Source organism: Podarcis filfolensis (assembly GCF_964270895.1).
Source record: "Podarcis filfolensis genome assembly, chromosome: 2".
NCBI lineage: Eukaryota > Metazoa > Chordata > Lepidosauria > Squamata > Lacertidae > Podarcis > Podarcis filfolensis.
In genome coordinates, this window is record NC_139605.1 from 2,367,277 (window position 1) to 2,383,394 (window position 16,118).

General features: G+C 43.5%; 1 protein-coding gene across 1 annotated transcript; it reads right to left on the minus strand.

Moving 5' to 3' along the window:
* Positions 1-109: 109 nt before the first annotated feature.
* LOC310758059 (vomeronasal type-2 receptor 26-like) lies at positions 110-14,431 on the minus strand (the record flags this gene model as incomplete). The annotated part of the gene is made up of 8 exons (XM_083603997.1): positions 110-171; positions 1,623-2,013; positions 2,050-2,423; positions 5,519-5,645; positions 10,406-10,636; positions 10,783-11,571; positions 13,262-13,553; positions 14,223-14,431. 8 exons carry the CDS (start codon positions 14,429-14,431, stop codon positions 110-112), a joined length of 2,475 nt encoding a protein of 824 aa, XP_083460123.1.
* Positions 14,432-16,118: the final 1,687 nt, after the last annotated feature.

A 16,118-nucleotide genomic window follows, 5' to 3' on the forward strand; every position in this document is an offset into this window, starting at 1 on the left:
TCCAGTTTTGCCTCTCGCTGTAATATAAGGCCCTCCCCAAATATAAGGCCTCCCTGATAATAAGGCCACCCCAGAATATAAGGCCCCTGAAGCTACCATAAGGTGTCTCCTATGGACCGTAGCAGCGGGCGCCGCTGCGCAACTCACTGATTGGCCGCAGCACAGCCGGAGCTGTTCAGACAGTGTGAAGTCTCTTTAAATCAGAGAGCCCACGCCGACACCAGGACAAGCTGGCGCCTGCTGCTTGCTCTGCCCTGACGGAGTCTGGCTGACTCACAATTAGACAGTGAGTGAGTCGTGCGGGGCAGGAGTCATGCACATTGTACCATATACAGGTAATAAATTTCCTTCTTTTTTTTTTTGTTCAACAATAAATGTGTACCGTATTCTTCTTCATGGAAAAATAAGACATCCCCTGAAAATAAGACCTATTGCATCTTTGGGAGCTAAAATTAATATAAGACACTGTCTTATTTTCGGGGAAACAGACTGAGCACAGGGCAAGTGACTGTCGCTGACTTCACTCAGTCTAGGACTTACCCAGACCTTACCCTTGCCGGCTGGCAGCCAGATTACCCCAAAGCCACGCTCCTCCAAGCCTTTGCTTCTGGGCACTGAGCATATACCTGGACTAGCCCCCACATGTCTGGGTCTTGCTTTGTGGGATATATTATCCCTTGATTATGGAAGGGCGACAGAGGAATAAAAGAGATCAAAAGACCCTGTCGGACCTGTCTGATGTGGCTGCAAATGGAGAAACTGTGGGAAGGGCGCTGTTTCCCGCCTGTGGAGCAGGGTCTAACCATGTGGACATTCTCAAACTCACTGATGTCCTACGTAACGGACCAATCCTTGAACATTATGGGACATTTAGATGCCATAGAGAGACCAGAGACTACAAGAGACTAGGGCCCTGCAGGACTTGACATCTTTCCGCAGGGCCTGCAAGACAGAGCTGTTCCACCTGGCCTTTGGTTTGGACTCAGTCTGACCCTTATGTTTCCCCTCCCCTTACAGTTTTGATCCATGGGCTGCTTTTAAAATGAGGCTGCCCATGAGCCCTATATTCTAAACACAATGCTTGATTAACCTGGAGGTAGGCTGTATGAATTGTGTATTGATTTGTAATGATTTGTTGGGTCTCTGGACCGTAATAAAGATTGATTGATTGAATATGTACTGTAAGCCGCCCAGAGTGGCTGGAGAAATAAATAAATAAATTATTATTATTATTATTATTATTATTATTATTATTATTATTATTAGATGTAGTAGTGGTATTAGTTGTATTATCAGAATCCCATACAACTTTTAAAGATATCCCTATGTACCCAGTTTAATATCATTTTCTTCTAATTTAGCTAAGTACATTTTGTACTTTAGTAATTCAGTTTGCAACTTCTTAAGCAGCTTATGAAATCCTGCTATGGGTCATGAACAGTTTAACTCCAGTTGAGATTGTGGCTGGGACTTCTACCTGTACAATTTTATGATACCCCTAGAACTAAGGATCAAATGCCATGTTTAGTTTTTTCTTGTCAGGTGCTCCTTTGTGTTCAAATCAGGCCTCAATATAATAATGTAGCATTTGGGAATGAAGATGCAGCCCAGGAGCCCAGCACTGGAGGCCAAGATAGAGAAGATCTGAACGGCTACCATGAATTTTCCCTTTGTGCTCAGGTAGGTGGGCACAAAGGACACCCAAACACTGCAGAAGACCAGCATGCTGAAGGTGATCAGCTTGGCCTCATTGAATGCCCCAGGCAGATTCCTTGCTAAGAAAGCCACTGTGAAGCAGATGGCAGCCAGGAAGCCCATGTAGCCAAGAGAACCATAAAACATGGCAACAGACCCTTCATTGCATTGGACAATGATCTCTCCAAGCTGGGAGCTGAGGTCAAAGTCTGGGAATGGAGGAGAGATCCCCAGCCAGATGGTGCAGATGAGAACTTGCACACTGGAGCAGGAAATGACAATGGAGTGGGCCAAACTCTTCCCCAGCCATCTCCTCACCTTGTTCCCTGGCTTAGTAGCCAGGAAGGCCAGGACTACAGTGATGGTTTTTGCCAAGACAGAAGAAACAGCAGCTGAGAAGATGATGCAGAAGGCTGTTTGACGGAGAAGACAGGTCACGTTCCTTGGCTTTCCAATGAAGAGGAAGGAGGACAAAAAGGAGAGCAGTAGAGACATGAGGAGGATGTAGGAGAGGTCCCTGTTGTTGGCTTTGACTATGGGAGTTTCTTTGTATTTAGTGAAGATTCCTAACACAAAACCTGTGGTTAAGGATAAGGAGAGAGCAAGGGAAGCCAGGAGGCTCCCCAAACATTCTTCATAGGACAGGAAGGTAAATATTTTGGGGACACATTGATCTCGGTCTTCATTTGGATGCTGATCTTCTGGACATCTGGTGCATTCATTAGCATCTGCATAGAGAAAAACACACTTCGGTATCCTAACATCAGTCACACACCTGAAATTTGCTGACAGCACTATTGCATTTGGTGATTGACAGGTTGGCAGCAGCACCCAACTGCTATTATTCACCGCGAAAAATTAACGTCTAGTGCAAAGACCAGGAAAAAATAATGAACACCTGGATTAGACAACTGTGGGTTAAATGGATCAGTAGATTGACTCAGTATAATGGCAGCTTCTTGTTATGTTTGAATACAGTCGTACCTCTGGTTAAGTACTTAATTTGTTCTGGAGGTTTGTTCTTAACCTGAAACTGTTCTTAACCTGAAGCACCACTTTAGCTAATGGGGCCTCCTGCTGCCGCTGCGTTCCTGGAGCATGATTTCTGTTCTTATCCTGAAGCAAAGTTCTTAACCTGAAGACAGGGTTCTGTCTTGGGCCCGGTCTTATTCAACATCTTTATCAACGACTTGGATGATGGACTCAAGGGCATCCTGATCAAATTTGCAGATGACACCAAACTGGGAGGGGTGGCTAACACCCCAGAGGACAGGATCACACTTCAAAATGACCTTGACACATTAGAGAACTGGGCCAAAACAAACAAGATGAATTTTAACAGGGAGAAATGTAAAGTATTGCACTTGGGCAAAAAAAATGAGAGGCACAAATACAAGATGGGTGACACCTGGCTTGAGAGCAGTACATGTGAAAAGGATCTAGGAGTCTTGGTTGACCACAAACTTGACATGAGCCAACAGTGTGACGCGGCAGCTCAAAAAGCCAATGCAATTCTGGGCTGCATCAATAGGAGTATAGCATCTAGATCAAGGGAAGTAATAGTGCCACTGTATTCTGCTCTGGTCAGACCTCACCTGGAGTACTGTGTCCAGTTCTGGGCACCACAGTTCAAGAAGGACACTGACAAACTGGAACGTGTCCAGAGGAGGGCAACCAAAATGGTCAAAGGCCTGGAAACGATGCCTTATGAGGAACGGCTAAGGGAGCTGGGCATGTTTAGCCTGGAGAAGAGGAGGTTAAGGGGTGATATGATAGCCATGTTCAAATATATAAAAGGATGTCACATAGAGGAGGGAGAAAGGTTGTTTTCTGCTGCTCCAGAGAAGCGGACACGGAGCAATGGATCCAAACTACAAGAAAGAAGATTCCACCTAAACATTAGGAAGAACTTCCTGACAGTAAGAGCTGTTCGACAGTGGAATTTGCTGCCAAGGAGTGTGGTGGAGTCTCCTTCTTTGGAGGTCTTTAAGCAGAGGCTTGACAACCATATGTCAGGAGTGCTCTGATGGTGTTTCCTGCTTGGCAGGGGGTTGGACTCGATGGCCCTGGTGGTCTCTTCCAACTCTATGATTCTATGATTCTATGATTCACTATTTCTGGGTTAGCGGAGTCTGTAACCTGAAGTGTATGTAACCAGAAGTGTATGTAACCTGATTGTAACCACTGTATTGAGAAGCAGATGTGTTAAACCCCAACTTTATTTATAATAAATGGAAGCTAGAATAATAATTTCCAAAATAAAGTATTACATTAGTGTTCCATGATTCCTCCGAGGAAGTTGGAGTCGTATTATTGTGTGGCACTATCTCCTTTCCTGATCTGCTGGGACCTCTCAGAAATTGTCTCTCTGGCCCTAGTGCTGACTGACTCCATGGCAGGGCGCGAACCCTCCTGAAGCCACAGGTTTAGGTGAACCCAATACACCCTGGCACTCTTGCTCACTTTCCCCTCACTCATCAAGAAAGTCCCCAGGACCTGATTCATTGACACGTGCTCCCTGCAACATTGGAGGTGTCCTTTGAATGCCTTTGAATACTAGTTGCTGCAGATCACATGGGGGTGGGAGGGCTGTTCTTTCCATGCAGCAAGTCCTTTCTTATATCCTTAAGTTTTCTTAGGGGTGGGGAAACTATGGAGACACCTGGTCTGAATAGAGACATTGGATTCATGTCTCATTACACATGCGTAAGCTATTTTTGGTCATCTCCATACTATCCATTGCTTTGTTCCTTTATGACTAATTGCAGTCGTTATCAGTCTTCAGCATATTTACCATACCCATTGAGCTAATCACCCATCCCCTAGTACCCTTCTGAGAAATACCCCACCCCACCCTCCCACTATATACAGTGGTACCTCAGGTTACATATGCTTCAGGTTACAGACTCTGCTAACCCAGAAATAGTGCTTCAGGTTAAGAACTTTGCTTCAGGATGAGAACAGAAATTGTGCTCCGGCGGCGTGGCAGCAGCAGGAGGCCCCATTAGCTAAAGTGGTGCTTCAGCTTAAGAACAGTTTCAGGTTAAGTACGGACCTCCAGAACGAATTAAGTACTTAACCTGAGGTACCACTGTATAAGGGTCTGGTGACTTCTGTTTCAGAGTAGCGCAGACATAGAACAAACTTAGTTGGTCTCTAAGGTGCTACTAGACTATATTTTCCTTTCCTTTCCTTATTTCCAGTGCTATTTTCTAGAAAAAGAGGTCCCTGTCAGGGCATGCTCTGAATCAGAGGATTGGGGATTGCATTCTCAGGCAGATCAGCTCCTTTCTGAAGAGGGAGAGACACAGACACCGAGCAGATTACACAAGAGTTACCTAGCTATGAGATAATGGAAAGAGAACAGAAGGGAGGGAACATAGGAGAGTCTGGGGGACCCTCCCTCCCCACAAACTAGGAGGTCCATCTGTATTAGAGAACAAAGAATGCAGAGAGGAGAAGGAACGTCTCGTTGGCACCAGGATGTTGTGCGGGGTAGAAAGGGGAGGATTTAGAGCAGCCAACTGCTCTCCTTGTGGAGGGATGTGGATCTTTGCTTGCAGCCAGATGACGGAATAAAAAGAGTATAAATTATAAACGGTTCATTAATTCTTATCTGTGCAGTTACCAAAGGGAGGCGAGGACTGTCCACACCTGACAGTGTTTGAACTCATCATGAATGCCTCCATTGTTCTCTGAGAATGTCAATGGTCTCCACCTGACAGATGATGGAACTAGCCATTACTAACATCATGTTTGCAGTAGTTCAAATATTTGCCCCATCCTCTCATCAAATGCCATTTTCTCTGAGATCCTCTCCTACCTTCCTGAGTGGAGATGGTCCCTTCAGAGCAGGGAGAACAATCATAGCAGCAGGGCGGCTTCCCTTCCTGAACTTTTCTGGAATATCCAGGGAGACAGCTTTCTGTGCATCTTGTACGAGGGACGGTCTAGGCATGAAGAGAAAATTGAGCATTAAGGAGAAAGTGATAGGTGCATTTATGCCTTGGGACACAGATAATAGAATTTTGGAAGGATCCCGGAGAGGAGATATTTGCTTCCAATAACCTCAGGTGACCCCAGACCATATTTTGGGCAGTTACATTTTTTTGTGTTTTTTTGCAGAGCTGCATGGCAGAGAAACCTTTTGGGTCCACTTCTGCCCCCGCCCTTAACATTGAAATCTCACATTTCTAAGCTACAATAGTATTACAAATTGCAATAGAAGATTAACAGTTAACAAGAAACAGGAGCATGGCATAAACCCTCATATGAACATCAGCAATAAAACAAGTCCTCCATCTGTTGCCATCACATCTGCCAATGATACTCCAGCCTTACCCAACCTGGTGCCCCTCAGATATCTTTGCATGATGCTGTCTGGGGTGCATGGGAGTTGTAGTCCACAATATTTAGAGGGCACCAAGGACAAGAAGCTACAGTTAGAACTGGGTATGGAAAAACGGATTTATTCAAAATTGGGAAAGGAGTACGACAAGGCTGGCAGACCCCCTCATTAGTGGGGTCACATTTTCAGGATTCTTTAATGCTCAATTTCCTTTCACCTTTTCCAGCACCCCTGTCAGCAGACTTGACTCGTAAGTAATGATGCATTGATTTATTTCTGCTTCCTACCTACTCTCCATTTCCCATGCTACACTTGTTTTCTGATACCCTTGATTTTTTTCATTTCATTTCATTTATTTAAAGAGTTCTATGTTTCTGTTCAGATGGTGGCTAGGAAAACCCAACCAGAAATTATTATTACTCTTATTGGTGAAAAGCCATGTTGCAACACATCTTATAATATGTTTTAAGTAATTAGTAGGCTGTATATTGTCTCCCTGCTTATTTAACTTATATGCAGAATTCATCAAGCGAAAGGATGGGCTGGATGAATCCCAAGCTGGAATTAAGATTGCCGGAAGAAAGATCAACAACCTCAGATATGCAGATGACACAACCTTGATGGCAGGAAGTGAGGAGATGAGGAAGTGAGAGATTTTACTTTCTTGGGCTCCATGATTACTGCAGTCACAAAATTAAAAGACGCCTGCTTCTTGGGAGAAAAGCAATGACAAACCTAGACAGCATCTTAAAAAGCAGAGACATCATCTTGCCAACAAAGGTCTGTATAGTTAAAGCCATGGTTTTCCCAATAGTGAAAGACAAAGAGGTAAAATTAGTCATGATCAAATGGGCACAAGATATAGGTCATAACATCATGATGGAAGATTGGGAAAGGTAATGGGGGAAAAAAATCCCCTTCATGGATCACTGCCTTGCCGTGGCGAAGGGGCTTGAATAACTCAGAGAAGCTATGAGCTATGCCGTGCAGGGCCACCCAAGATGGACAGGTCATAGTGGAGAGTTTTGACCAAATGTGATCCACCTGGAGCAGGAACCGGCAAGCCACTCCAGTATCCCTGCCAAGAAAACCCCATGGACAAAGACAAAAGGCATATAAAAGTTATGACGCTGGAAGATGAGCCCCTCAGGTCGGAAGGTGTCCAACATGCTACTGAGGAAGAGCGGAGGACAAGTGCAAGTAGATTCAGAGCTGATGAAGCGGCTGGGCCAAAGCCGAGAGGACGCTCAGTTGCGGATATGCCTGGAAGCGAAAGGAAAGTCCAATGCTGTAAAGAAAAATATTGCATAGGAACCTGGAATGTAAGAACCATGAACCTTGGTAAGTTGGATGTGGTCAAAAATGAGATGGCAAGAATAAATATTGACATCCTGGGCATCAGTGAACTAAAATGGACGGGAATGGGCAAATTCAGTTTGGATGACCATCATATCTACTACTGTGGGCAAGAATTCCGTAAAAGAAATGGAGTGGCCCTCATAGTCAACAAAAGAGTGGCAAAAGCTGTACTGGGATGCAATCTCAAAAATGATAGAATTATCTCGATACGAATCCAAGGCAGACCTTTTAACATCACAGTAATCCAAGTTTATGCACCAACCACTGGTGCTGAAGAAACTGAAATTGATCAATTCTATGAAGACTTACAACACCTTCTAGAAATGACACCAAAGAAGGATGTTCTTCTCATTAAAGGGGATTGGAATGCTAAAGTAGGGACTCAAGAGATAAAAGGAACAACTGGCAAGTTTGGCCTTGGAGTTCAAAATGAAGCAGGGCAAAGGCTAATAGAGTTATGCCAAGAGAACAAGCTGGTCATCACAAACACTCTTTTCCAACAACACAAGAGACGACTCTACACATGGACATTGCCAGATGGGCAGCATCGAAATCAGATTGATTATATTCTCTGCAGCCAAAGATGGAGAAGCTCTACACAGTCAGCAAAAACAAGACCTGGAGCTGACTGTGGCTCAGATCATCAGCTTCTTATAGCAAAATTCAAGCTTAAACTGAAGAAAGTAGGAAAAACCATTGGGCCGGTAAGATACAATCTAAGTCAAATCCCTTATGAATACACAGTGGAAGTGAGGAACAGGTTTAAGGATTTAGATTTGGTGGACAGAGTGCCTGAAGAACTATGGATGGAGGCTCGTAACATTATACAGGAGGCAGCAATTAAAACCATCCCAAAGAAAAGGAAATGCAAGAAAGCAAAGTGGCTGTCCAACGAGGCCTTACAAATAGCGGGGGAGAGAAGGCAAGCAAAATGTGAGGGAGATAGTGAAAGATACCGGAAATTGAATGCAAATTTCCAAAAAATAGCAAGGAGAGACAAGAAGGCCTTCTTAAACGAGCAATGCAAAGAAATACAGGAAAACAATAGAATGGGAAAAACCAGAGGTCTGTTCAAGAAAATTGGAGATATGAAAGGAACATTTCGTACAAAGATTATGATAATAAAAGACAAAAGTGGAAAGGACCTAACAGAAGCAGAAGACACCATGAAGAGGTGGCAAGAATACACAGAGGAATTATACCAGAAAGATATGGATGGCTCGTACACCCCAGGTAGTGTGGTTGCTGACCTTGAGCCAGACATCCTGGAGAGTGAAGTCAAATGGGCCTTAGAAAGCACTGCTAATAACAAGGCCAGTGGAAGTGATGATATTCCAGCTGAACTATTTAAAATTTTAAACGATGATGCTGTTAAGGTGCTACACTCAATAAGCCAGCAAATTTGGAAAACTCAGCAGTAGCCAGAGGATTGGAGAAGATCAGTCTACATCCCAATCCCAAAGAAGGGCAGTGCCAAAGAATGCTCCAGCTACCGCACAATTGCACTCATTTCACACGCTAGCAAAGTTATGCTTAAAATTTTACAAGGCAGGCTTAAGCAGTATGTGGACCGAGAACTCCCAGAAGTGCAAGCTGGATTTCGAAGGGGCAGAGGAACCAGAGACCAAATTGCAAACATGAGCTGGATTATGGAGAAAGCTAGAGAGTTCCAGAAAGACATCTCCTTCTGCTTCATTGACTATGCAAAAGCCTTTGACTGTGTCGACCACAGCAAACTATGGCAAGTTCTTAAAGAAATGGGAGTGCCTGATCACCTCATCTGTCTCCTGAGAAATCTCTACGTGGGACAAGAAGCTACAGTTAGAACTGGATATGGAACAACTGACTGGTTCAAAATTGGGAAAGGAGTACGGCAAGGCTGTATATTGTCTCCCTGCGTATTTAACTTATATGCAGAATTCATCATGCGAAAGGCTGGACTGGATGAATCCCAAGCCGGAATTAAGATCGCCGGAAGAAATATCAACAACCTCAGATATGCACATGACACAACCTTGATGGCAGAAAGTGAGGAGAAATTAAAGAACCTTTTAATGAGGGTGAAAGAGGAGAGCGCAAAATATGGTTTGAAGCTCAACATCAAAAAAACAAAGTTCATGGCCACTGGTCCCATCACCTCCTGGCAAATAGAAGGGGAAGAAATGGAGGCAGTGAGAGATTTTACTTTCTTGGGCTCCATGATCACTGCAGATGGTGACAGCAGTCACGAAATTAAAAGACGCCTGCTCCTTGGGAGAAAAGCGATGGAAAACCTAGACAACATCTTAAAAAGTAGAGACATCACCTTGCCAACAAAGGTCCGTATAGTTAAAGCCATGGTTTTCCTGGTAGTGATGTATGGAAGTGAGAGCTGGACCATAAAGAAGGCTGATCGCCGAAGAATTGATGCTTTTGAATTATGGTGTTGGAGGAGACTCTTGAGAGTCCCATGGACTGCAAGAAGATCAAACACATCCATTCTTAAGGAAATTAGCCCTGAGCGCTCACTGGAAGGACAGATCGTGAAGCTGAGGCTCCAATACTTTGGCCACCTCATGAGAAGAGAAGACTCCCTGGAAAAGACCCTGATGTCGGGAAAGATTGAGGGCACAAGGAGAAGGGGACGACAGAGGACGAAATGGTTGGACAGTGTTCTCGAAGCTACAAACATGAGTTTGACCAAACTGCGGGAGGCAGTGGAAGACAGGAGTGCCTGGCGCGCTGTGGTCCATGGGGTCATGAAGAGTTGGACAGGACTAAACGACTAAACAACAACAACAACAAAGCCAGGGAAATGTGTTCTGCTCTGCTTTGGAGATTCTCCTATTTATTTGAAATTTTATACATATTTACTCAAGAGCAGGTTCCACTAAACTCAGTGGGACATGGCTCCAAGGAAGCATCCACAAGATTGCAGTCAAAGCCTCATATGTACTATTCAAAATGTTATTAGAGCATAGCAGATGTCATAGATAATAAAATAGCAGATCCAATTTTTCCTACCTTCTTAAATCGCTTTGGCCACACAATTGCTTCTGGGTTAATGGTGAACTTCAGATTTGAGGACTTTAGTCTCTCTATTCTCCCAATTTTCACTCTATCATGAGAGTTATTAGGAAACAGCACCCAATTCACGATATCAAAGTCAACGGCCAGTGCCCCATTCTCATCCAGGTACTGTCCATCAGCTGAAGTATTAGAGTAGAACTGGACTTCTTTCAAGAAACGATGAAGCTAAAATGACAGAGGAAAATCCAACAATGAGTAAGCAGGGCTGAATTATGTAACATGGTTTCATGTTCTCTCTACATCCTAATCTTCTCTGAGTAAGCACTAAAGTATCTCTCGCCTGGATTCATCTGACCATGCTAGATTATTACCTGCCATGGCTGTAGCTTTTGAAGTTCCATGTTGCTTCCACCCAAAATCAACAACCTCTTTGACCTGGATGAATATGCGGCATTTAAAGCTTGAGCCACAGTTTGGATACTCAGGTAATTCACATAGCTGTCTTGGGACTGGATTCTTTCAATCTCTTCCTGGGGCAGCATCTTCACATTATCCTTCTCTTTGCATTTGGTCATACCCCTCACAGACAAGGCATGCTTTGAATAGGAACAATCAAATGCTTCTTCTGAATACCGTTGACTAGCCAAGGACATTGGCCCATAGTAGGCTTTCTTCGTCCTTTTTTTGGTCTTCATTACAAAGGACAAAGAGCCATGGGCATACCGGAAGCAGTCAATATCATGTAACCAAATTTTGTTATGAAAAACTGTGGTTATCCAGACTTTCCCCCCAGTTTGTATCCTTTCAAGTAAGGACTCAACCTCTATGATTATGAAAAGTCCACTTTGAGAGTCTGCAAAGTAAACAAATACATTGGCTTGTCTCCACAGGGCAGGTGCTTCATGGGGTATCCATAGCCAAGTTTCTCGTTGTACTCTTTGTGTGAAGGCAACACAAATTTCCCTTTTGTTCATTAGAGGTGTCAAGGTACTCAGGAAGCTTTCCCCATTGTCATTGTCTGGAGCAAAGAGGCCGACCCACGTCCACCTGAAATGCAGGAGGAGTTGGACCATCCCTTGGTACTGTGTTTCTTGGTTTGGTGTCATGCGGTAGACAAAAGGGGACTGGAATTTATCAGTAAGAGCAAAGCCATAACTGAGCTGGTAAAAAAAGAGAGAATTGTGGCTTGTATTTCAGGATTAAGACTGGATACTTCTATATGAAAGATGCCGACAGATTTATTCAAACATCACTGTTTTTTTTTGGAATTTAAACAACATTTTTTAAAAGTTCAAGCAATTCTTATACCGATTAATGGCAAAATTCTCTATGCAGTTAAGAAAGAGTCAATAAAAAAATGATCAAGAAGGTAAAACTCAATAATCAAACTTCAATTAAAATGCCTGATGCAAGCAAAGCAAAGCAAAGTTTTCTGTAGGCTTTAGAAAGTCAGTAGGATGGTCAAATGGGCCTAAGAATTTAGATCTAATATCCTTATGGAAGCATGAGAAGGATTGTGGAAGGAAGATCTTGTCAGTATTTGAAAAGGAACGAGTTCTGACCTTCTTTACCTGGTCCTCAGACCCTAGTCAGCACAATGAGTCCTTGAGTACTTTGCAGAAGGCTGCTTTTATTCTTAAAAGAAGTCTCCTCCAACCATGACTAACAGCTTTATACATACACCAAACTCAGCCAACTTTCTGCCATTCAAGCAACCCTCCACCACACACAATCAATGACCACTCTATATATACAGATATTTGTAGGTCAAAGGTTCATGAGTCATGCAGGCTTTGCCGATTCATTGTAGGCCGCTGACTCATGCTGACTTTGGTATTAAAGAAACAGCGGCTAATTTTAAGCTGTTACAGATCTGAGGTTTACTGCATGCTGTAACTGTAAAATTTTATGAAAATGCTCAATCACTGGTATTTAACTGTTAATAGCCAGAAACTGGAACGGAGACTCAATCCCGACCAAACTGGAGTGGCAAGAGAAATGGCTGGAGCATGCAGAGTTGGCATGAATGACGGGGAAACTAAGAGACCACATGGAACAAACATTTAGGAGAGAATGGAACTTGTATAGAAAATATCTCAGTGAGCACCGTAAAAATATGAATTCACTGGTAGGTCTGCAGTGACTGCTGCAGAAATGTAGGAAATCATAGGAAAACAAAATAATGGAGATTCATTTGGAATGATAAAAAAAAAGTGTGACAGGTTAAAAGCATTTAGGATCCGCAATGGGCCGATCGGAAGTCGTTATAAAAGTTATTTATAATGAAAGAAGCTAATCATGTGGGGATATGTATTTTTCTTTTTCTGAATGTACGCTTTTTTGGAATTCAAAAGAGCATTTGAAGAAAGAAAGAAAGAGAGAAAGAAAGAAAGAAAGAAAGAAAGAAAGAGGCCTGTCTCTACTCAACTGCAAGGGAGTTCCATAACCCTTCATACCCTCCAACATATGGGAGAAGAAAAGGCTAAGGAGTAAACCCTGCACAAATCCTGCACCAGCTGAGTGGTGCTTTGTTTGCCTCCTTCCAGCAACTCCTGCAGCCAAGCTTGTGCCAAATGCATTGCTCTGCTTTTCTTTGGAGCACAGCAGTGAGGCTGAGAGGGAGGTCTTGTCATCTTGGCAACCCAGGATTTCTGTACCTACTGCCCAGGCTTGCGCACCGTGGAGGTCACTTTGATACTGCCAACAGAGTGGTTTGACTACATCCCAGAGGCTCATTCCATTGTCTTTCAAGACAGACAGATGCCAACAACAACAACAACAACAACAACAACAACCATGTGGCTAATGTTGCCAGGTGTGTTTCACTTTTCACTTGGACCCATTGATTACCTGTGGGATCTTGTAGATGCCCAATATGCTTGCAATGTGTGTGGAGATGTCAAATTCACTCTTTTCAAGAACAGCTAGCAGCCTTTTCTGCTTCCCACAGCTGTAGTTTGGAATATTGATTTTCCCACCAGCAAGCAGGTCTGTCATGGAGTCAGAAGTCAGTCTTCCCTCAGAACAGGTATCATAGATGCTGTAGCCGAGGGTGATGTTGGGTAAGAGGCTGGGGTTGTGATTAATATCCCGAACAGCAAGGGAGAAGGAAATAACGTGCGAGTTCTTCCTATCCACCCAGCTGTGAAAAAGTCACATTCTTTTTTGTATTAATCAAAGCAACTATGAAAAGAGGTCAAAGTAGAGCAAAGAGAGACAGCGATCTACCAGTACCTGTGTCTGCAGTATTTTTGCAAGGGAGGAGTATGGAGGAAAGACCAGAACACAAATCAGCCTCATTTCTGGTGACTTACCAAAAGTCCCTTGAGCCAAATTGAGCCCCAGGCTGCATTGCAAATGACAAAGCACAGTTAACATTTACAATTTGCAGCTGCATAGATTTTGTTGTGCATGGGGGAAAGAAATGTGTTCACATTTTATTTACTACAGAAAACTCGCAACTCAAACACATCCCAAAGCACTTCCAACCCTTTAGAAAACAAGTTATGACTTGGAGAGCAGTACATGTCAAAAATACCAATAATTACTTAAAACACATTATAAGCTATGTTGCAACATGGTTTTTCACTAATAATAATAATAATAATAATAATAATAATAATAATAATTTATTTATACCCCACCATTCTGGTTAGGTTTCCCTAGCCAGCATCTGCACAGAAACATAAAACTTGTTAACTAAATGAAATAAATGAACTGAAATGAAATGAAATGAAATTTTTCAAGGATATCAGAAAACAAGTGTATCACGGAAAATGGAAAAATGGAAAATCAATGCATCATTGCTTACGAGTCAAGTCTGCTGATGGGGATGCTGAAAAAGGTGAAAGGAGGTTGATCGTTAAAGAATCCTGAAAATGTGACTCCACTAATGAGGTGGTCTGCTAGCCAGTAAAAATTTGCAGCCAATATTTCCTCCTTGATTGGATTCAGTGGGCATTTTGCCCTCTGCTGCAACCCATTGGTTGCAAGAGGCAGCAACACAAGCAGTGTTATCATTGTGGGTCTACCTGCTACGCTTTCCTTGTAGCTGTTCCACCAAACATTAGCTGCTGGTCTTAATAAGGATAAGGATACTACTACTACTACTACTACTATATTATTTATACCCTGCCTATCTGGCTGCATTTCCCCAGCCGCTCTGGGCAGCTTCCAACAAAATATTAAAATATAATAGTCTGTTAAACATTAAAAGCTTCCCTGTACAGGGCTGCCTTCTGATGTCTTCTAAAAGTCATGTACAGTAGTTCTTTATCTCCTTGACATCTGATAAGAGGGCGTTCCACAGGGTGGGTGCCACTACCGAGAAGGCCCTCTGCCTGGTTCCCTGTAACTTGGCTTCTTGCAGCGAGGGAACCGCCAGAAGGCCCTCAGTGCTGGACCTCAGTGTCTGGGCAAACGATGGGGGTGAAGATGCTCCTTCAGGTAAACTGGACCGAGGGCGTCTTTCCTGGAAAGCCAGTCAGTCAAAATTTCTGATCTAGAAGGCAGCATCACACAGATGTAGCTTCCCACTTCACCTGCTCTCTCTCTATATATATAATACATCCAACCTTTCAGGCACCGTTGAATAAAAAACTTCCTGCTGCCCTTAATTGCGATATTTACCTTATTGGTCCCAAAGGCAATATTCAACAGGTGAGGTGGGGGCTACTTGGACTCAGGAAAGAATAAAAATAGGTCACTGTGATTGTGATTATTGTTAAGGGAATAAAGTTGTCCCCTGCAACTTTATGGGAGCAGGTGCAGGGCAGGAGAAAACATGTTTACTCAACAGGCTGCAACGGATCATGAAGGGTAAAGGTGACTTTGCCAAAACATGATTGACATCAGAAGAGCCTTGATGTTGGATTAGGCCAAAGGCCAAAACATGATTGACATCAGAAGAGCCTTGATGTTGGATTAGGCCAAAGGCCCACAATGTCCAGCATCCTGTTCTCACAATGGTCAACCAGTTGACACAAAGGGAAACCCACAAGCTGGAGATGCCATTTTCCTACCTCCAAAGGAGGAACATAGTGGTTAAGAGTGGTGGACTTATAATCTGGTGAACTGGGTTCGCTTCCCTGCTCCTCCACATGCAGCTGCTGGGTGACCTTGGGCTAGTCACACTTCTCTGAAGTCTCTCAGCCCCGCTCACCTCACAGAGTGTTTGTTGTGGGGGAGGAAGGGAAAGGAGAATGTTAGCCGCTTTGAGACTCCTTAGGGTAGTGATAAAGCGGGATATCAAATCCAAACTCTCCTCTTCTTCTCTGCCCTTGTTCCCTGTAACTTCACTTGTTGCAGTGAGGGAACTAGCAAAAGGCCCTCAAAGGGGGACCTCAGTGTCCAGGCAGAATGTCTGAGTGTAGATGTTCCTTCAGGTATACATGGCAGAGGCCAGTTAGGTCAGCACCAACACTTTGAATTGTGCTCAGCAATGTACTAAGAGCCTCTGAAGATCCTTTAGGACCGATGCTATATGGTCTTGGCGGCCACTCCCAATCAACTAGTCTAGCTGCCACATTGTGGATTAGTTGTAGTTTCCGAGTCACCTTCAAGGGTAGCCCCATGTAAAGCACATTGTAGTAGTCCAAGCGGAAAATAACCAGGGCTTGAACCCCTCTGGGGAGACTGTGGGCAGTTAGGGTCTCAGTCAGTATCTTAAAAAGTTCATACACATTTACAAATAGTTTATGAGAAGAGA